Source organism: Chiloscyllium plagiosum, unplaced genomic scaffold (assembly GCF_037043375.1).
Source record: "Chiloscyllium plagiosum isolate Xiang-an unplaced genomic scaffold, Cpla_swu_hap1 HiC_scaffold_28, whole genome shotgun sequence".
NCBI lineage: Eukaryota > Metazoa > Chordata > Chondrichthyes > Orectolobiformes > Hemiscylliidae > Chiloscyllium > Chiloscyllium plagiosum.
In genome coordinates, this window is record NW_028270166.1 from 29,708,899 (window position 1) to 29,730,357 (window position 21,459).

General features: G+C 41.5%; 1 protein-coding gene across 3 annotated transcripts in view; it reads left to right on the forward strand.

The window, feature by feature from the left end:
* nrtn (neurturin) overlaps positions 1 to 16,443 on the forward strand; it is a 140,552-nt gene extending 124,109 nt beyond the window's left edge. For all 3 annotated transcript variants that reach the window (XM_087976080.1, XM_087976081.1, XM_087976083.1), the window contains one exon: positions 12,062 to 16,443. In XM_087976080.1, the coding sequence (XP_087832206.1) occupies positions 12,062 to 12,510 (449 nt within the window). In that variant the 3' untranslated portion in view covers positions 12,511 to 16,443. The remainder of the gene's footprint in view (positions 1 to 12,061) is intronic.
* Positions 16,444 to 21,459: the final 5,016 nt, after the last annotated feature.

The window sequence follows — 21,459 nt, forward strand, 5'->3', positions numbered from 1 at the left end:
TTTCTCTTGCTGGTATGAACACTGTTAGATTATTCTGAACAGGTATGGGCACTCTAGGTTAGACATTCAAATATCTGGGGGTTTTTTTTTGAGAGGTTGCTACACAATTTACTACCTGCCTCCATCAGGTAAAATAATAATCTAGATTTGGTATGTTCCCTCCTCAAGCACATAATTGTAGTGTGTGGCCAAGTGGGTCACACCCTGCCTTTTCTTTCTTCACTTTGCTGTCTGCCTGTGTACACGATGGCAGCAAACATTAAAGGGAAGCTGTACTGAATAATATTAGTGAGCTGTAGGCAAGAGGATATTGAAAAGCAGGGAACAGAGAGGGTTCCAGCATGATGGATAAGTTCTGGAGGTTTTAGGGTAAGCGGAGTGATGCTGCGGTTCTCTGGGGGATGGGGAGACCCTCAAGAGTCAACCAGAGAAGGGATTTGTCTGAGCAGAGATTTGGGGAAATCATTTCCTGGAATCAGGACCCAAGGGCTATGTTGCTCTGCCATGTGTAAATCAGGATCTCACATGGGTGGTCAGGATCAGTGAATGCAGCTATACAAGATATCCAACTCCTCACACCAATCTCTCTCACACGTCTCAATGCCACACATCTCCATTGCTCACCCAACATTATTCCCTGTCACTCAGAGCTCATATCTAATATCTGGTTACTGCACTTCATTCTCCTAAACTGACCAACGTTTGTCAGCCTCATCACCACCTCCTCTGGTTCCATATATCTCCGGCTATTCAGCAAGCAAGCAAACAGTTCATCTAAACAAAGTACCCACGACCACTGGCTGTTTTCCTTCCCTCTTACAAGATGTGATGGCACATATTCAAAGGGAATCAGAGGGAAACAAGGATGTCCACATCCCCTGAGTCTGAAGGAAGAGAGTGTGGTCAGCCCAAGATTCAGAAAGCAACAGAGCTCATATCTCTCTCTCTCTCTGACCTGATGTCACTAGGAGCATCGAGAAATATCCCTTTTCAACTCACAGACACCTCTGCCCTGCTATCTGGCATGATGAGCAAGCTGTGAATGAGATAACAAGGAACCTCTGTACCAAGTTCATTTTTCTGATTTCCTATTTTTAGTTACCGGAGAGCTGCCTGCCGTGTCCAAGAGGAAGAGAGAGAGACCGAGCGAGAGAGAGAGAGAGAGAGAGAGAATAGCAGCATGAATGGAGAGACTCCGTCTCTTGAGCTGACACTTGCAGCAATTGGTTGTGAAAAGGACACTGCTCATCTTGCCAACAAGTATAGCATTAGAACCAGCTTGTGTTGTGTCATGCAGACATCTCGAGGCTGCAGCCAAGCCAGAGGCAAAGTTAGTTAACTTGCCAGCTCATCAGAGGGCAAGATAAAAGATGGTTTCATATACAACAAACTCAGATGAGGACCTTAATGGAGCAGCAGGCAGGAGAGCACTGGATATTCATATCAAGATGCCAGGTATGTTGGCTGGCATGCCAGGCAGCCTCTTGTCATTGTCAAGAAGTATCAAGGAGCTTAGCTCCAAGTCCAAGTGCAACATGGAGAGCTTGCCAATTTTTGCAGTATCTGCTCCATCTTCCTGGCATGCAGCCATTCCAGAGGCACTGTCATTACTCCTTCATGAGGGAAAGTCACGTCTTCTGCCATCTTTGTGAGGAGTTAGCAATACTGTCTGACCAATCCAAGAACTCATCACGACCAGAGGACCTGACAGTCTGCCATAACAGAAGTTCTTAAAAGAAGGGCTTCACTTATAGTTTTAGTGCCTGATGTCATCAGATTGTAATCCAGTCTGTGTGCTGATTTTCTGGTGACATGTGTTTGAACCCTCCATGGTAGAGGCTGAAATTTTAATTCACTAAAGTCTGGAGTTAAATGCTAATTTAGTGGTGACTGTGTAACCATTGCCAGCTGGTGTTTTTTCTTAAACCTATCTGATTCACTAATATTATATTGGGGAAGAAAATCTGCTGCCCTTACCTGGTCTGGCGTAATGTGACTCCACACCTACGGCAAAGTGATTGACTCTTAATTGCCTTCTAAAATTGCCAAGGGAGCCAATTGGGTCAAGGACAGCTAGGGATGGGCAACAAATGCCAGCCTTGCCGACCCAGTCCACACCCCATACAAGAACACAAAAAAGAATGAAACCCTATCTTTGTGGCTTCAGGTTTCTTCTTTGCTGAGTAATTGAATAATTCATAGTCTGGACCTCTGTGCTGCAAATTCGATGCCCCACCATTGCATCATCTGGGTGGGCAGTGAACCATCAGGCTAGACTTCCTGTGCTTGCGGGGAGATGTTCTATTATATGCCCTTTCTCTGGGGAAACACCATTCAGGTTGCACTGAAGACAGCCAATGGCAATTGTGGCCCAGCAAAACAGAACTGGTGATGCCATGTCAGTTAATTCAGTGTCTTTTAGGAGGACATTGATGTTGTGGCGAGGGCTCAGAGAACATTGGCAAGAATGTTGTGGGAGCTGATTTCTTTGTCTGCTGGAGAAATGACTCAGATCTTTAAAATGGTCGATGAAGAGCTTGGACAGTACAAATATTGTAAAGTTATTTCTCCGTTTAATTTGGTCTGTGATTGCACATGTAGACAGCTCAGTTCAGTTCCGAAGAGGGGTCATTATTGGACTTGAATTGTTCACGCGGTTTCTCTCTTTCACAGATACTGATACACCTGCTGAATTCTCCAGCAATTTCTATTTTTATTTCATATTTTCAGGATCTGCAGTATTTTGCTTTTATACAAAAATCGTATTGTCAAGAAATTCTGATAAGTTTACTTTGAAGTTCTTATTTAGCTATTGGTTCCTTCCATGGTCAATGGATTACTGAAAATTCAAAGGGGACAAAAATGTGTTTGGTGTTGTTAATGCCATTTTGTTGAGATCAGTTGGAGAAGGCAATAGTTTGACCCTGTTTTTTGGGGGGATTTTTCTTACCTGATCTTATAGTTACTGGTGCAAATTGTTTACACCATCTAGTGGTAACTATTTGCTATTTCCAGAAATGTCAATTACAAAGGTTGAGTACTGACTTAAAAGCCCTGGTTGTTTTTGGCAAAATCATGCCTTCAAATGGTTTCAAACAGATGTTTCCATCTTGTTAAACTGCACTTATCTAAATCACTTAATCTGCCCTTTCTAGCACTTTACAAATTCAGGCTATGTTCTGTAAACTCGAGCCTTGCAGTTTGTTCGATCACTTTAATCCTAATTTATAGGTGGATTTAATCCTAATTTTAACTGTTCAGTAAACAGGTTTATTGACTGTGGGGACTGGGATAACAGTAATTTCCTACCCTATTGTCCTGGTCCAAGGAATTTTTGGCAGCTTACTTTCCCCATGCAAACTCAATGGAGCAAAAACCCTGCACTGCCCAAACCCTGACCAACCCCTTCAGTGAGTTGACTGAGGAGGGTATATGGGCATTACCTCTGATCTCGTTTCAGGGTGTACAACAGCAAGTCATAGAGTCACACAGCATAAGAACAGACCTTTTGGTCCAATCAGTTATAGAACATAGAACAATACAGCACACAACAGGCCCTTTGGCCCTCGATGTTGTGCTGACCTGTGAACTAATCTAAGCCCATCCCCCCATAATATCCCATCATCATCCACATCCTTATCCAAGGATTGTTTAAATTTCACTCTAAGGCAATCATGTTTCCAAACTCAACTAGTCCCACCTGTCTGTATTTGGCCTGTATTCTTCAAACCTTTCCTATTCAAATGTCTTTTAAACATTGTAACTGTACCTGCATCCATCACTTCCTCTGGCAGTTCATTCCATACAAGACCCACACTCTATGTTAAAGGTTCTCCCCTCATGTACTTTGGAAAACTTTCTTCTCTCACTGTAAAAATATGCCCCCAAGGTTTGACTCCCCACCCTATGGAAAAGACCCTTACTATTCACCTTATCTATGCCCCTCATGATTTTATAAACGTCTATCTTCAGTCTCTTATGCTCCAGTGAAAAAGATCACAGCCTTTCCAGTCTATTTTTATAATTCAACCCTTCCATTCCTGGTAACATCCTGATAAATCTTAACTGAACCCTGTCCAATTTAATAATATCCTTCTTACAACGGGGTGACCAGAACTGCACACAATACTCCAGAAGAAGCCTCACCAATGTCCTATACAACTTCAGGTGAAAAGGGAAGAAAGTATTTGCATTTATGTAGCATCTTTATTGACCTCAGAACTTATTGTTATAGGAAATGTGGCAGCCAATTTACACACAAGATCACATGAATTGCAGCGTGCAAATGGACCAATAATTTTTTAGACGGAATGTCATTGGCCAGGACAAAAAAGATGGCTCCCAAATTTGTTTTCTGTGTTTTGAAGTGGTATACATCAGCCATTCTAAACAGGGCCACCATATGATCCCCTTAGGCACCATGGCACATATGAAGAGAGCCACAGACTGAAAACTATGAGAAGGGGAGCCCTAAGGGTTTATGGGGGTCCTGGTAACTGAACTGATGAAATACTCAAGCAACAACCTGTATTGGAGTCAATAGTTTCCCTCCTAATTATAATATCTTTCAAACACACCTGGTAAATTAATTTCTTAAGCTCCTCCCACACAGCCTCACTTCAGAGTCAGTCGCGAATCAGATTGCACCGGATTTTCTGTCCATCTGTTCATGTTGCATTCCTATTTAAAAGGGGGGCTCTGGAACCTGAGAAGACCTCCTAGGAAAGCTGTGGCCAAAATATGGTTGAGAATCACTGATATATATTACTTCCCTATGAGGACAGATGGTTTTATATATTACAGATACTTAATTAGTAAGAAAATTGAGAGGTAAAGGCAGGAAAGTGGAATTATGGGTTATGAGATGACTATGATTCCATTGAATGGTGGAGTGGAGGTAATGGGCCAAATGCTCATATGTTAATGGACTTATATCTCATTATTCATCTCTGACAGTGCAGCATTCCTCCACTGAATTTATATGCTCAAGTCCTAGAATGGAGCTTGAATTCCCACAAGCCCTTTACCTATGAGCAATCATGGCCAATTCCTTCAGGAGATTTTTTTTGAAAGGGAATAAAAAACAAGACAGCCAAGAGAGAGCAAGTTGCTGATCCTGCATAGCATACATCTTAAAACCACCCTGAAGGCTACACACCTTTTCATTCCAAAAGTGCACAGGGGAGAGAAATTAACATTCTAGAATAGTGGGAAGGAGTTTGAGACTTGCATTTCTTGAAATTGTGATTTTGTAAGCAGCCAATACCTTTTGAACCCATGTAAATGCTGAGGGGTAAGTGAAGCATGTTCAATAACTAGAATTAGAATCCCTAGAGTGTGGAAACAGGCCCTTTGGCCCAACAAGTCCACACTGACCCTGCGAAGACCAAACCCATTCCCTATTACTCTACATTTATCCTTGACTAACGCACCTAACCTACACATCCCTGAACACAATGGGCAATTTAGAATGGCTAATTCACCTAATCCACACATCTTTGGACTGTGGGAGGAAACCAGAGCACCCGGAGGAAACCCACACAGGCATGGGATGAACGTACAAAGTCCACACAGACAGTCACCCAAGGCTGGAATCAAACCCAGGTTCCTGGCAGTGTGAGGCAGCAGTGCTAACCACTGAACCACCCTTGCCTTCCAATAGCCAAATTATATTTATTTAAAATCCGACTGTGAGCATGGTAGTAATGAGAGTGGTAGAGATATGGACTGGAGGGAGTGATGAGACATGGAAACCCAAATTATCAAAGCGTTTGTACTCAATAGTTACACTGATCCAGTTTGGTATGGTTGCAATATACAGATCAGTGTTAAAATACACCTTTCTTAATTTCCAGTTAGTGAATCATTGAACTTTACAAAGCAGAAGAAAGCTATTATGCCTACCAAGCCTGTACCAGCTTTGAAATAATTGCACTTCACCTTTCATTCGAACTCTTTAATGGATTTCACTTTTTCAAATATTTATCCACTTCCTTACTAAAAGTCGTTATGAATTCAGTATCCAGTAATGTTTCTAATAGGACATTGTGTGTGTTCACCTCCTTTGTATCTAGATAATTTTGCTTGCTGTTTTGCTGTTGGGTTTTGTCGTCTAATTTCTGATTCATCAACCATTGGAAGGTTTCTCTCAATTGATCTTAGCAATACCACTCATAATCATGATGATCTCCATCAGCTGTCTATTGTACTCTCTGTTCTTCTCCATTTTTGATGTTGAATTGCACTTGCTTTGTACTTGTTACGCTAATTGATGACGTCATATATATTTATGCAATATTTTTGACCCACTTCTAAAGCAAAATTGTATTTTTGAGTCCCCATATCCTTCTGTGTTTATTTTTATTAGTAATGACTGCACTTTAGAAGACTGTCTTTTCCAGTCCAGAACATTTCACAGCTAATGCAATATGCAAGTTACTTTTTTTTATTTTTAAGTATTGCCTTTAGTGTACAAATTGCTTTGAGTCCTCATCATCTTTTACAGTAGATGATCAAAGAAAAATAGCACTGCCTTGTAGCTAATTTTGCTTTTTACTTGGATGTCGCACAAAGCCATGCAGCCACACGCAGTAAATTCTGCTCCCAGTTCTAGACACAAGAGAAATCCAGTGACTGCCTGTCCTCATAGTTGATAGCCTGCAGCGCAGCTGAAGCAATGTCTTGTGTTCCAACTCCAGGATGCTGTAACTGTTATTTCAGCTGGTACACTTCTGTGTCAGTACCCTATCCACTTGCAGTGTTAGAGTGCTGGAGTGGCAGAAGATATCAACAAGTGTTTTGTAGATGTGGTTTGTATGAGACCTGTGTACAATGTGACATTTATGGGTAATGAAAAGCGCTTGAGCCTGTTTCTGAGTTCTGTGTGTCAGTTTGCCTGATTAGTGTTCACTCGTGCCCTCTCCTTTATGAGGTGAGCAGCACGTCAATGCTTTATTGTACAATAAACATTGTTGCACTGAGTGCTTGGCACTTCAAATAGACTGGTTCATTTTCTTTCCCCCATATGTAATCGTAACAAGCGCTTACCAATGCTAGTCTGAATTTAATATTCAATCAGATACTGAAATCTTCTGGCTGCTTATTTTTGATACTGGTCACTGTTTAAGAATATGAAAAGCCTGGAACAAGTAAAGGTGAGAGTCCAGGTGGAATCTGTCTTTTATCATACATTCCAGCGTGCTTATTTCATCTCTTAAGGGAAAGTTGTGTATAAAGTTCCCTAAATCCCTATACATAGTCATACCTGCCAATCTACAAAATGCAGAAAAATTACTGAACGTCAGCAGAAAGGTTCACAACTCAAAAGGCATATAATTGAAAGCCAGCGTGAATAAGGCCAGTGACCAAGGTCACTGCTTCAAGGCAACTGAATGAGTTTAATTCCATTTTGTTAAACTGGATTTCCTGATGGTTCTGGAGTGTTTCACTCCATGATTTAGTTTTTCTTTCTGTGATACTGACACCCAACGATGAACCTTTCTAACAGGGAAGAGGCCAGGACTGAAAGGGGAAGCTGACCCCCACTCCATGGGTTAGCATGTGTTTTACCAGGAGCAGCCAATTAAGAACATACAAATAAGGAGCAATGGCCCTTCATGTCTGCTTCATTATTCAGTAAAATCATAGCTGATCTGATTTTCAACCTCAACTCTAAATCCTGCATATCCACGATTTAATCCTCATCCCTCAATAATCAAAATCCTATCTACCTCTGCCTTCAATATCTTTAAAGATTCTGCATTCACTGCCTTTTGAGAGAAGGAATTGCGAGACACTCAACCCTCAGGATCATGAGGGGTATAGATAGGGTTAATGGTAGGTGTCTTTACCCTAAGATGAGGAATTTCAAGGTTAGGGGCACATTTTTAAGGTGAAACGTGAGAAATTTAAAAAAGGCATGAGGGATCAATTTTTTACACCGAGGGGGATTCACATGTAGATGTGGGCATATTAATAATGCTTAAGAGACACTTAGATAAGTACGTGAAAAGGAAGGGATTGGAGGGATCTGGGCCAGGAGCAGTTCGGTAGTGGGAGTAGTTCAGTTTAGGATTATGTTCGGCATGGAGTGATTGGACTGAAGAGTTTGCTTCCATCCTGTATGACGCTATGACTCGGTGACAGGACTCTGAGAGAACGAATGCTTCCTTATCTCTGTCTTAAATGGGTGACTCCTTAAACTATGACCCCAGGAGACTGGGATTGCATTCCCACTGAGCATTGTATCCTATGTCCCATAACTGCTGGCCCAATTAGCAACTCCACCATTAGAAATGGCCACTCTGAAACTCCCAGATGAAGAAGAGGGAGCTTCTGTGACCAGGCTACCACAAGCATTATTTTCTTTTTCCCCTGCAAGCTCAGACCAGGCTTTAGTGGGTACCCCTTTAAACAGCAGAGGCCACCTCTGTTGGCCATGGAGACAAAGTGGAGGAAAGCTGTTAGGGAGAGAATTGTCCTTAATTAGGCACTTAATTGCCAATGTTGGTGGCCATGTGGTGCTGAAGTTCCAATAGCTGGCAGGATTTCACAGCGAGAAGATGTTGAGGTCCCCTCCAAGGTCCTGCATCACCATTTTACCAACCCTCCCAGTTCCCAGGCCATCATCAGAGGCATGATAAAATTCTGCCCCTGGTGCCCTATCCTATCAAACATCAAGCAAATACAATTGTATACAATGAAGATGAAATCATTTGCTTTAATGCTTTTTCCTCTTTAAATTAAAGTGAACGAATGGTACAACAAGTGTATCGAGTGTCTCCAACATCCACGTTCTTATTTTCCCAGTTGAAGGACACTTTGGCATGTTCAACTCCTCATATTTTAGAGATGGGGTCACTGTGACTTAGGTCGATTGTGGAAAATTGGCACAATACACCCTTCTCCTTACTTTCAATTTAGTTATTGGCCCGCTTCCTTCTTGTCAACTGAATCTTCTAACGCCCTCCACTCAACCCACTTCTCCCTTGCAGTCATTATGTTGGTGAGAATGATACAGATTGGCTTGCGTGCTGTTTTCTTTCCCCTCCTTTTACTCAAACACCCTCCTCTCTCAGGAAATGCCTTGCCTGTATGGAGTTATTCCTCCTTGAGTAGCAACATTGGGTAAGAGCGTAGTGCACTGCTGGGTTTTCAATCAGCTGATACCAAATCCATATGAAAGTAAAGAGTTGCCAATATATGAATGTGAGTGGTGTTTGTGTTATTGTCAAAAGTGTTCTTGGAGTGAAAGACAGAAAAGGCGCAGGAACTTTACACAGAAGGTAGATAACTTTCTGTTGTTAGATGATTAGAAATTCTTGAATTGTCATGCACAGTATGTGCCTCCAGCGAGCCTCCACTGTTGAACCCAGAAATGTTAGAGAAAGCCTGGACCAAGTACAACTGGGTCCTGGCCTAATTTCGAGTGTTTCTGTCACACTACTGCTGTATGTGATATTGGGAGTATAGCAGGAAGCCCACAGTTAGTAGTACCATTCCTATTTTGAGTTCATTTCCTTTCAACGTGCCAAAGGATGCTATTAAATGATAAAATATTGGGATGTTACTGTTCTGTTTATTTGTTCATGTCCCAGTAAGATTTATTCATTTAAAAATTGACCATATTAAATCTGTACATCTGGTCCAGCAAGTGGAAAGAAAACAGTCAGCTGTGGTATTTTATCTAACTTAGTCTGGAATGGCTGGACTGGAGCAACATGTTTAACTGGGGGTATGCACTCCCCATGTACCACTTTATTCTCTTACAGATAAGCCTGATAATCAAAACACCATTGGTCCATCAGACCATCTGATCAACAAGTATTACCATCGCAATGTTTAAATGTGTGCACTGACGGCCTTTTGGTGATTTCCAAAAAGGAAGCACAGAATGAGCCAAATTTCCTGATCTGGTTGAAGCAATTGTGGAAGCTGAATACGGCCTGTTACATTATTAGGGTGTGCAACAGCACTGCTGATTCAGATCTCATTCCAAACTACTGGCGAGCTGTTATAATTGGATGAATGTTGTATTGCTGTGATTTTAGCTGGGGATCAGAGTCATGTGGGAAGGGGCAAAAAGCCAGGCACTCCACTTGAGAAATCTTAACTGCTGGATCTCATCAGCATAGACACAGGCAGTCTTGAATGCAAAAGGAAGTTACATTTGGTAGCAATGGTATTGGAAGGAAGGTCAGAGTCAGAGTCCTGAAGAAATGTCCCTTAACAGCACTCTGTTAGCTGAAGGAGCACAACCATTTACCAAAGAAACAATGCAAAATAAATGACCTCCTCATTTCTGGGGACATTTATTGTCCCATCACCACTCGTCGTCAGGTTGACCTGGCAGAGAAATTACCCAGACAGGCCTCCACTTCAAATGACATTCAAGTCTCAATGAAGTCATTGGAGCGCAATCTGCATATGTAAAGAAGGAGAAAGTGAGGACTGCAGATACTGGAGATCAGAGCTGAAAAATGTGTTGCTGGAAAAGTGCAGCAGGTCAGGCAGCATCCAAGGAGCAGGAGAATCGACGTTTCGGGTATAAGCCCTTCATCAGGAATAGGGCTCATTATGCGCAAAATATCAATTCTCCTGCTCCTTGGATGCTGCCTTGACCTGCTGTGCTCTTCCAGCAACACATTTTTCAGTATTTAAAGAAGGACTCCACTGGCTTCCAGTAGATGTCCCCCTGACACCCTACAACAATGTCCTTTCGACATGAACTCTGTTCTGATGTGCCAGATCCTGATTATATTTCCACATTCAGCTCATTTGTAAGCACTGGTCTTTATTGAACTTGATTAATTGTCGAGTTTTATGCGCTGCTGCAGGTCTGAAATGCATTTCCCATTGTTACTGGCTTTCTTCCATTCAAATGCTTCTGGTTTTTCAACATACGTAGCTTCATGCACAGTGGCTCAGTGGTTAGCAACTGCTGCCTCACAGCACCAAGGACCCAGGTTCAATTCCAGCCTTGGGTGGCTTGCTGTATGGAGTTTGCACATTCTCCCAATGTCTATGTGGGTTTCCTCCCACAGTCCAAAGATGTGCAGGTCAAGTGAATTGGCCATTGCTAAATTGCCCATAGTGTTAGGTGCATTAGTTAGAGGGTAATGGGTCTGGATGGGTTACTCTTCAGAGGGTTGGTGTGGACTTGTTGGGCTAAAAGGCCTGTTTCCACACCGTAGGTAATCTAATCTTCATAGAATTAAAGATTTTCTTTCAAAGGCTCAGAGAGGCCCCTATATTTGTGAAGGTTTCTGAATGCTAAAAGTCCTTGTTCTAATGATTAGGTTTATAAAACTACTCTTGATGAAAGTGCGTTATTTAGTTTGTAGCAAGAACCAAAGTGCACAAGTGAAAACTTTTACTGGACATACCTAATGATTTAAATGAGTTGGGCAAATACTAAATCACTCTGTATTTGATCTGTGGAAGAAACATAATTTAAAAAGTTAAATGGCTCTCTCACATTCCTTATGCTGTCATATAACACAAGTATGAGAGTTTTGCTCATCCAGAGAGATCCAGGCTAGAAATGAGCATGTATCTCTGAAATGGCTGAACGTTTTGAAAGATAAGTAAGTGATGCACCAAGGTAGCGAAATATTATTTAAGCACTGATTCTATATGATAATATTCTTTCACATGCAGTAAACATCCAAGATACAATAAAATAAATACTTTCCCCTAAGAGATGAAATAAACCCTAGCATTGGGTCATACAAAAACCAGTGGTCTTGACAGAAGGCATTGGAAAGCCAATGTTGCATTGCAAACAGAGGGTCTTTTAAACCCTAGAAAATCTGCAGTACCGTAGCTAATCCCTTGTATATGCTCATAACTTATATTCAATGCAAAATGATTGGTATTACAGGATTCAGGTTGGACGTACATGGAACTGGCAGTTGATGTAGTGCTGTTTTTGTGCTATTGTCTAATACAAATTTCTTCCACTGTTCTAGGATACATAACATTGATAGGATGAACTGTTTAGTAATGAAGGTTAATCATCCTATTCCGTAATAACCTAGCTTGCCCTTCTCTTTTTTTTCAGATAAGAACATATTTAAAACCCACAATGATGAGGAGGCCAAGGAGCTGGTTCGAGCCTTGATTCAAAGATATAGAAGATCACCGGATTCGAAGCACAAGAGTCGGACTTATTCTCGATTAGCGTTAAGAAGTAAGAGAGCAAAATCAAGAGCGACCAAAGGGTGTACCTTGAAAGAGATCAATGTGACTGTCAGTGATCTGGGGTTCGCCCATGTCTCAGAGGAGGTAGTGCGCTTCAGATATTGTACCGGATCTTGTGATGCCGAAGAGAAAAACTATGACCTGACTCTGAAAGCCTTGAGAAATTCAAAGCGAATTAAAAAGGACAAGGTCCGAGCACGGCCATGCTGTCGGCCTACGCTTTATGACGATGACGTCTCTTTCCTGGATGAGAACTTTCATTATTACACTCTTCGACAACTCTCAGCGAAGGAATGTGGCTGTGTTTGAGGGACAGACCACACGTTGCAAACACGCATGTCTCTTCCTCACAATGAACAGGAGCCTTCAGACCTTGCTCAGCTCTGAGCCCCAGTCAGAGTGTCATTTCTTGGCGAGATGTCTACAGGAGGAGACGAGTAGCTTGAAGATGCGGAGGGATCATTAATCTCCAGCCCTTTGAGATGAAGAGTTAGAGTGCATCAAGGACTAACAGCTTCATCAAAGAACTTGTCAGCACAGTTTTGTTTGCCATACTATGTGGCCTTTTGTTTCCAAATGTGCTATAAAGCGCAGTTCTATGGCCAGACTTGTGTCAGTGGGAATGTGGGTTTCGTTTGCAGTTGACTCTCTTGTACTTTTCACCAGACTCAATGGATTTCACAATTCAGGATGGTAATCCCAGGGTCACAGTCTGAGTAGAAGGAAGATGCTTTGAATAACTTCACCCTCTCTCTCCCTGTTATTCCCCTTCCCTACTATATATATATTTCACATATATATATATATATATAATATTTTAAAAATGCGACCACGATTCTCATTTAACTGGCCAGTGATGCAGAACTTCAGGAGATCTTGCTTTCCTGAACTTACAAGGAAGAATTTTAATGCTCTTAGTCTGTGCCAGAGCGAGCAGACTGACTGATGCTGATAAGCAGGCACCTGTAAATCATAATGACCTGAATCCCATCAAGTTTTAAGGATTAAATCAAACAAATTATTAGAGGATTGTACTGGGTCACGGTGGCACTATTGCATTGCTAGTCCGCTAAATCCCTTGTAAAATGATCAAACCAAAGTTGATTAACATTCAGTGAATGTAGGGTGTGAAATTCCACCAAGTTGTTATTTTCGACAGGCACAGAAAATGTGGATAAAATTCAGAATTCTGCAATGTTACCTGACTAAATAATAAGTTAGGTTATTTGTATACTCACAGTATGAGATATAAGCAGTAGATACACAGCAGTAACTTTCATTCTCTTTGTCTTCCATTAACTACATCAGCCCTTTTCAATTCCATTGCCTGTGCTGATTCCATTGTCGATTCTCTCTGTTCCTCCCATTTCTGTTAAGCTACTATCTCAATTTGGCTCAGTGACCACCATGCTTTCTATGGTCTAATATAATTCAGTGTGATTTTAATAATGAAGATTTTCTTTGTTCTTAAGGTCACTGGCAAAGCCAGCATTTATTGCACATCCTTAATTGTGCCTGGGAGGATGGCAGTAAGCCACCTTCATGACTTGCAGCAAGTTCTTATGAAATTCCATTATCTTCCATTTTAATGAAGATACTTCAGGATATATGCTACATTAGAACAACAGACAAGCAAACATGATGTCAACATTGACATTCAATATTAAAATCACAGCATGATTTCAATCCAGTCATTTTATACTGAAAGGGCATTTAACAATTACTTGTTTCCCACACGGCAGGGATATGATATGGAGCCAGTAAGTACAATAAAAAGGGAAAGTATCCAGAATCTTTGCAAGACTTTCTGAAATTCATCTACAGATAGGTACATTTCTCATTAAAATTGCACATTAAGTCAAATCAACAACACATTTCCTTCACACTTTAATACTAATGCAGAATCATTATGCTTTTTTTCATAACTATTCTTTATTGTTTGTGTTGCAATGTATGGTACCAGCACCTGGTTCCCACTTGCACCAATCCTGGTACCAATATTCCCCACATGTTGCTCTCTAGCATCTGCACAACTGACACTGCTGCCACCACCAAGGGTGGTCCTGGAATTATCTAAACCACTGCTGCTACAATTGTGCTACCGATAGTTCTGGTTTGAACATTAATCCATTATACCAATTGTAACAAATGAAAGGGATAGATGGTCCATTGAAGAATAGAGTAGGCGTGCTCCAGATAATATACCATTATCATTGTATTATACACTAACAGGAAGGTAAACTAGATGGACCTTAATCATTTTGAGTATGGCATTCCCATGTTACAGAAGGCCCATGGGGGAATGCTTGTGCCACTAGGACGACAGTCACAGGATTGGCAATGCAACCCCAGAAGCTTGACTTACCAGCACTAACTTCTAATTGTTTCCTAAATTTACCAGAAATATTAAGAGGGAATGAGCTCAAGTCAATGTTCATAACATTTTATTAAAACATACCAAAATTAACAAATTTTAGTGTAGTTTTCCACAGTTTATTTAAAATTCTTAACCAGATTTCAGTATGTACCCTGACTAACTGCAAGTGCCATAGAGTTTGTCATCTGATCCCACCCCATGATTTGTAATCATGCCTTGGCTCACATAATATTCTCATCAAAGTATTGATCCTCCCTCTCCCTGCCCCCATTTTCTGCACCAACCTTCAACAATTTGACCATTGAAACGCAGGATCCAAAAGGAAAAACCAGTAACATTTGGAAATAATGGAACTGGTCCAGACTTGACTTGTATCACTGAATGGAAATCCAGTACCATAATTTCTAAGTTGTGCTTATTTTCACTCCTGAAGTAGCAGAGCAGAAAAATATAAAGTGAAATGATTACATAACTTATGTTAAATTAGTGTATCAATGTAAATAGTTGGGACTATCCAGTCACAAACCTAACCTACTGACATTCTTAAATTGGTGAAATAGCTCCACTTTGGAACTATCCACAATACATTCACTTCATCCAAAACACTCCATTTCCAAGGTTGTTTATGATAAATCATTCCCGTCTAGCAAATCAACTTATTGCAAAATCTAATTAAAATTAACATTGATGTCGTACCCCATGCAGTCACACCTTCTGTGGTACAGAACTACAGTGATCCCAGCCGCAGTGTTTTTGGCCTCTATCCTAACTATCCAAGAATTCTATTTTTATGACTGGGCAGTAGTTAGAAACTTATATACGTTACATACATTAGCTTGACATCGTTGGATATGGTCCCTTCTCAAACATTACCTTTTAACATATGACTGTTTGGAAAGATAAACAAGTCATTAATTATTTCTAACTGTTAGACTTTATTTCAGGGAGCTAGGTCAGGTCAACCACAGGAAGAGACAACACAATACTAACCCATGGAGTTGCAGTTCCTGTATTAATCCAGTCTTATGGTCACAATGCAGAGAGAGAGAGAGAGAGAGAGAGGGCATTGAGAAGTTCTGTTGGAATTTTGAGGTTAGATATTTTTGATGTGAAGTCACCCTTAGGTAGAGCGCTGGATCTAGGCACAGATTAATGGTTGACCCTTAACTGACATGGATGCTATGACCTGGCAGGAGATTTCATGAACACAAAAAGGTGGAAAACAAACTACACAGTTGACACAGGTCATTATTAAAAAGGAGGCAGGGACAATAAATGTTGTTTGGCAACCTTGTAATGGTAATGGAGCATTGTGTGAGGATTGCTGTGTTCTCTTGCTTTATATTCTCATTTTTAAACCAAAAGCACTTAAACATTTACCTCTGAAAAACATAACTGTACAAAATCATCTTCTTTCCTGCCTCTGGTGTTGGACAACCATGACCGACTGAAACAATTTGATGCAATGCATCGGTGTCAGTGAAACCGTCTATTTATTGGAGAGTAAATTATGTTATTTATTTAGTATTATTACAAACAAACAATCTGTTTATTTATTTGAAACAGTATAATGTGCCAAAGCAGAGTTCCTTTCATTACAGTCTCTTCCTATATTACCTGTCGGATACATTTGTTGAATTAAAAATAAAAAGTGAAAACATTAATGGAAACTGTAATTGATTTATTTTCAGTATGAGCTGATAACACGGAAGTGGAAATTAAGTCTGCAATTACTGATTGTCTTCCCTTCAGTTCAAACCATTGGGATAAACAACATTACCGCTTCCATTATTATTACTGTTATTTAGTGTAGGCCATAGGTTGAGGCAAATTCTTTGCTCTTGATTTCTAGAAATTAGTTAGGATTAGGGTGAGGGAAAGGATTGACTTACTATAGAGTTGGCAGCTGTGAGTGTTGCCTTTCAATGTGTGGGATACCACACTCAGAGAATTATGGTTTTGCTGAGCCTGCCATCAAACCTGGATACAATTCTGACATATACAATCCCAGGTGACTGAATCCATTTATTTTCATCATGTCATCCAATACTTGTAAGAAAGGATAGTTATGATTGCATTAAATGAATTTCCAAAAGCATGCAATTAAGTATACATTTGTTGAAATTGGTCAGTGAAAATTTGACACTTAAATGCACAGAGACATCAAGGTATCTTGATATGACTGATGTACCATGTGGTGATCAGTCAACATCTTTATACTTAATTTCTGGGTCTGGATGGAATGGCTTGCATAGTGGATGTTCTGGGTTTTTTTTGTCATTACTCTTCATGTCGATGGGTGGCCTGCTATGCTGGGAAGCACACAGAATCACTAAGTGAGCTTCCCAGAACAGGCTGTAGACAGCTTGGTATTTCTCCAGTCTCAGGCTGTGGCCAAACATCACTTGTTTTGATTGGAATATGTCCCATGAGTACTTCAGGTGCATTTCTTGAAGGGACGATTGTACTTTCCACATGGGGATAGGCATATTATGATCCTGGACGAGATTGCCAAGTTTATATTATGATTCCTGATGACCGTGCCAAATTTACAGTACAAGACCAATAAATTTTTTGTTTAAAGTCGACAAAGTGTGAAATTCCAGATTCTTGCTAGGACCATTAAACTTACAAGATTCCAGTTTTGAACACATATATATATATAAAAAATATAGTTTGTACTGTTATAATTGACATGAGATAACATATAAATTAATAGGTCAACGGTGGTCAAACACTCCAACAGTACACATCAAATAGCAGATGTAGTCCAGACAGTCTTCATGCATTCTCAGCAATCCATCCCGATATCAATATCATCAGGTCACCAAAATTCATTAAAAATTTGCATCCCTCACAAGGAATTCTAAATTCTTCACTTTTGAAGGTATAATCTCAGAATCTCCTCAAAAGCTGCTCTGAAGTAGACCACCTCAATGAATGCTCACTTCTCAGTGACTCAATCTTGTCTACTATAACACTGTGTTCCACAAGACATATAAAGTCACACTTGTACTTTGAATTACTGACGTTATTCCTATTCTTTCACAGACAACTACATCACTTGGTTAGAGACAAAAAAAAACTTCAGATGCTGGAATCCAAGATAGAACACAGCATACGAGGCAGCATCAAGAGGTGGAGACATCCATGTGTCAGGTGTAACCCTTCTTCAGAACTGGGGGTGGGTGTAAGGGGTGTAAAGGTGGGGTGGTGGTGGTGAGATAGTGATAGGTGAACATAGGTAGAGGATATGATCTGGTTGGTCGATGGGAGGAATGAATCCGGTTGATAGCTGGAAGGAAGGGTCGGTCAGAGGAATGGAAGGGAAAGGGAGGGGCTGGGAGGGGTTGGGGAATAGGAAGGGAGGCTATTTGAAATTGGAGAAATCAGTGTTGAGTCCTCTAGGCTGCCACTGCCCAGGCAGAAGCTGCGCTGTTGCTCCTCCAATGTGCTATCTGATTCGCAGTGAAAGTGAAAGAGTCCAAGGATGGTCATGTCAGAAAGAGAGTGGGAAGGGGAATTAAAATGGGCGGTAACTGGGAGGTCAGGTCAGCCCCTGTGGGCCTGGCTGAGATGCTCGGGAAAATGTTCCCTGAGTTTACATTTGTTCTCCCTGATGTAGAGAAGACCATATTGGGAACACCGGATACAGTAAACTTTGCAGGAGAGTCGACATTTCGGGCATAAGCCCTTCATTCCTGACGAAGGACTCATGCCCAAAAAGTCATTTCTCCTCCTCAGATGCTGCCTGACCTGCTGTGCCTTACCAGCACCACACTGTCTGACTCTGATTTCCAACGTCTGCAGTCTTCACTTTCTCCCAGGTTGGAGGAGAAACAGGTGAACCTCTGTCTAACTTGACAGAGGTTCACCTCTGGCTAACTGTGCGCCAGCAGGTTTGGCATCTATTCCAGTTGCAGGGGAAGCTACCTGGGGGATTGGGGGTTTGGTGAGGAGAATGGTGCAAACCAAGGTTTGGTGATGGGAAAGATCCTTGCAGAAGGCAGAGAGGGGTGGGGAGGGGAAGATGTTCTTGGTTTTGTGGTCTAGTTGGAGTTGGCAGAAGTGTTCAAGGATGATGCATTGGATGGGGAGACTGATATGTGAGAACATGGGGGACCGTGTCTTCATTGCGTTTGGTGAGGAGGTTAGAGCAGTAAAGTGGGGAATGGAGGAGGTACGGTGGAAGGCTGGATGACAGAGGGGGAAAGTACATTGTTCAAAATACGTGGTCGTCTGGGATGTTTGGGAATGGAATATCATCTTGTCTGAGCAGATGTGGCAGAGGCAGGGGAATTAGGAGAATGGGATAGAGTTCTTGCAGGATACTGGGTGGAAGGAGGTGTAGTCCAGGTAATTGTGAGAACTTGTGTATTTATAGTAAACATCCACCTGGAGACTGTCGCATGAGATGGAAATGGTGAGGTCAAGAAAGGGAGGGAGGTGTCCGAGATGGACCAAATGAATTTGAGGGCAGAGTAGAAGTTGTGGGCGAAGTCGATGAACTGCTCTAGATCAGCCCAGGTGCAGGATGCTGCACTGATGCAGTCATTGATGTAAAGGCGGAAGAGTTGGAGCACAGTGCCTGTTGAGATACTGAAGAGGGACTGTTCAACGTAGCTAACAAAGAGGCAGGTGTAGTTGGGACCCATCTAAGTACTTATGGCCATTCCCTGGATTTGGAGAAAATGAGAAGAGTTAAAGGAAAAGTTATTAAGGGTGAGGACTAGTTTGGTGAGGTGGAGGAAAGTATTGGTGAAGGGGAGCTGAATGGGTTGTTGGAAAGAGAGAAGCTGTGGGCCTGAAGGTCATCCTTATGGGGTATGGATGTGTATAAGGACTGCATATCCGTAGTGAAGACTTCACTAAGTGAGCTTCTGTTGAATGATCCTTGAATTGTTTTGGGTGAAATATTAAAACACTTTCAGCGGTATCACCACTTTTACGAGGCAGCATCAAATATTACCAGAATAGAACGTTCTGTCCTGATTGTTGGAACCTTCAGCTAACTAGCTCTCCACAGCTTCCAGCTTGAAACAATTAATTTTGCAGCACATAGGAATCCAGCAAATGGATTTTACTGCAGTATCAATAGCCCGCTCATCTCTGCAGGCACTTGAATTTTAATGATAAGGCCCAATTTATGCTGTGCTCTGGAAATGAAAGGAGCAGGGCTTGCACAATGGTTCGCACTGCTGTCTCACAGTGCCAGAGATCTGAGTTCGATGCCAGACTCGGGCGACTGTCTGGATAGACTTTGCATATTCGTCCGTGTCTGTGTGGGTTTCCGTTGGGTGCAGTAATTTGACCCATAGTTGAAAGAGGTGTAGGTTAGATGGATTGGTCAGTGCAAATGTATGGTTACTGAGATGGGATGTGTCCGTGTGAGGTGTTCTTTAGAGGGACAGTGTGGACTCGATGGACTGAATGACCTGCTTCCATACTGTAGGGATTTGGTGAGAGTACATAGGATGCTGCTGAGTTTTGGACTTCATTCACAAGGCTGAATTTGAAAACATGACCAGGTGGCACAGTGGATCCGTGGTTAGCACTGTGCCTCACAGCTCCAGAGACCCAGGTTCAATTCCAGCCTCGGGTCACTGCCTGTGTGGAGTTTGCACATTCTCCCCATGTCTGCGTGGGTTTCCTCTGGGTGTCTGGTTGATTCCCACAATCCAAAGATGTACAGGTTAGGTTGATTGACCATGTTAAATTGATCATTGTGTGCAGGCTAGGTGTGGTTAACCATAGGGAATACAGGGTTAGGGGGTGAGTCTGACTAAGATGCTCTTTGGAGGGTCAGTGTGGACTCAATAGGCTAAATGGCCTGCATCCACACTAGGGATTCTATTACTCTATGAATATCTGTGGGACAGTGATTTTTGGTCACAGTCTCTCCTACAGTTCTATCGTAAGACAGAGAATTCATGTGGAGCTGTGAGACTAGGAGACATTCCAATATTGCTGTTGCAACAAATAATGATATATTTTAATTTCCCAAAGGCTAAAGATGATTTGGTCATACAGTCATAGAGTCATGGAAACAGACCCTTCGTCCAACTCGTCCATGCCGACCCGATATCCTAACCTAATCTAGTCCCATTTGGCAGCACTTGGCCCATACCCCTCTAAACATTTCCTATTCATATACCCATCCAGATGCCTCTTAAAAACTGTAAAGTTACAATAGTGACTACACTTCAGAAATACTTAATTGGTTGGAAAGGGCTTTTGGGCTTCTGAGGTCATGAAATGCCCTAAATAAATGATTTATTTCCTATTTTCTTTGGACACTCCTGCTTTACCTCTGTTGGTGCAGCATGGTAACAGTCTAAGCTTTCATTACAGGCCCATTTCAGAAATACGTTTCCACAATCTCCAATCTTGATGCAGAAAATGTATTTCCCCTGATAGTCATGAGACCAGGTGGTTGGTGAATTAATGGGAATAATGGGTGGCATCGATGTCACATGGATTTGATACCCGAAAATATTTGGCCACCAAAGTAAGTGGCTACACTCTGATTTCATCATGATAGCATGCAACAATGATAGCTGGATTATATTACCTAACTCTTTGTTTATTTCATTTTTAATTGAGCTAACTATTATAGCTTATTAAGGTGCACTACACAATTCCCAGCAGCACTTTTCCTAATGCAAACTCCTCCTGAACAGCCTGAATACAATAACGTTTACTGTCTCCTCCCTAGTATAGCTGTTGCATGGTGCATGTTTGTTTCTGTCCAATAAGCAATGCACATCTCTGTTTTTACAGATGAAACCACAAAGCAAAAATGTGTCTGTGGATATGTGTGTGTGAGTATGTGTCCGTGTGTGTTCGTGTCTGTGGATGTCTGTCATGTGAGTGTGAACGTG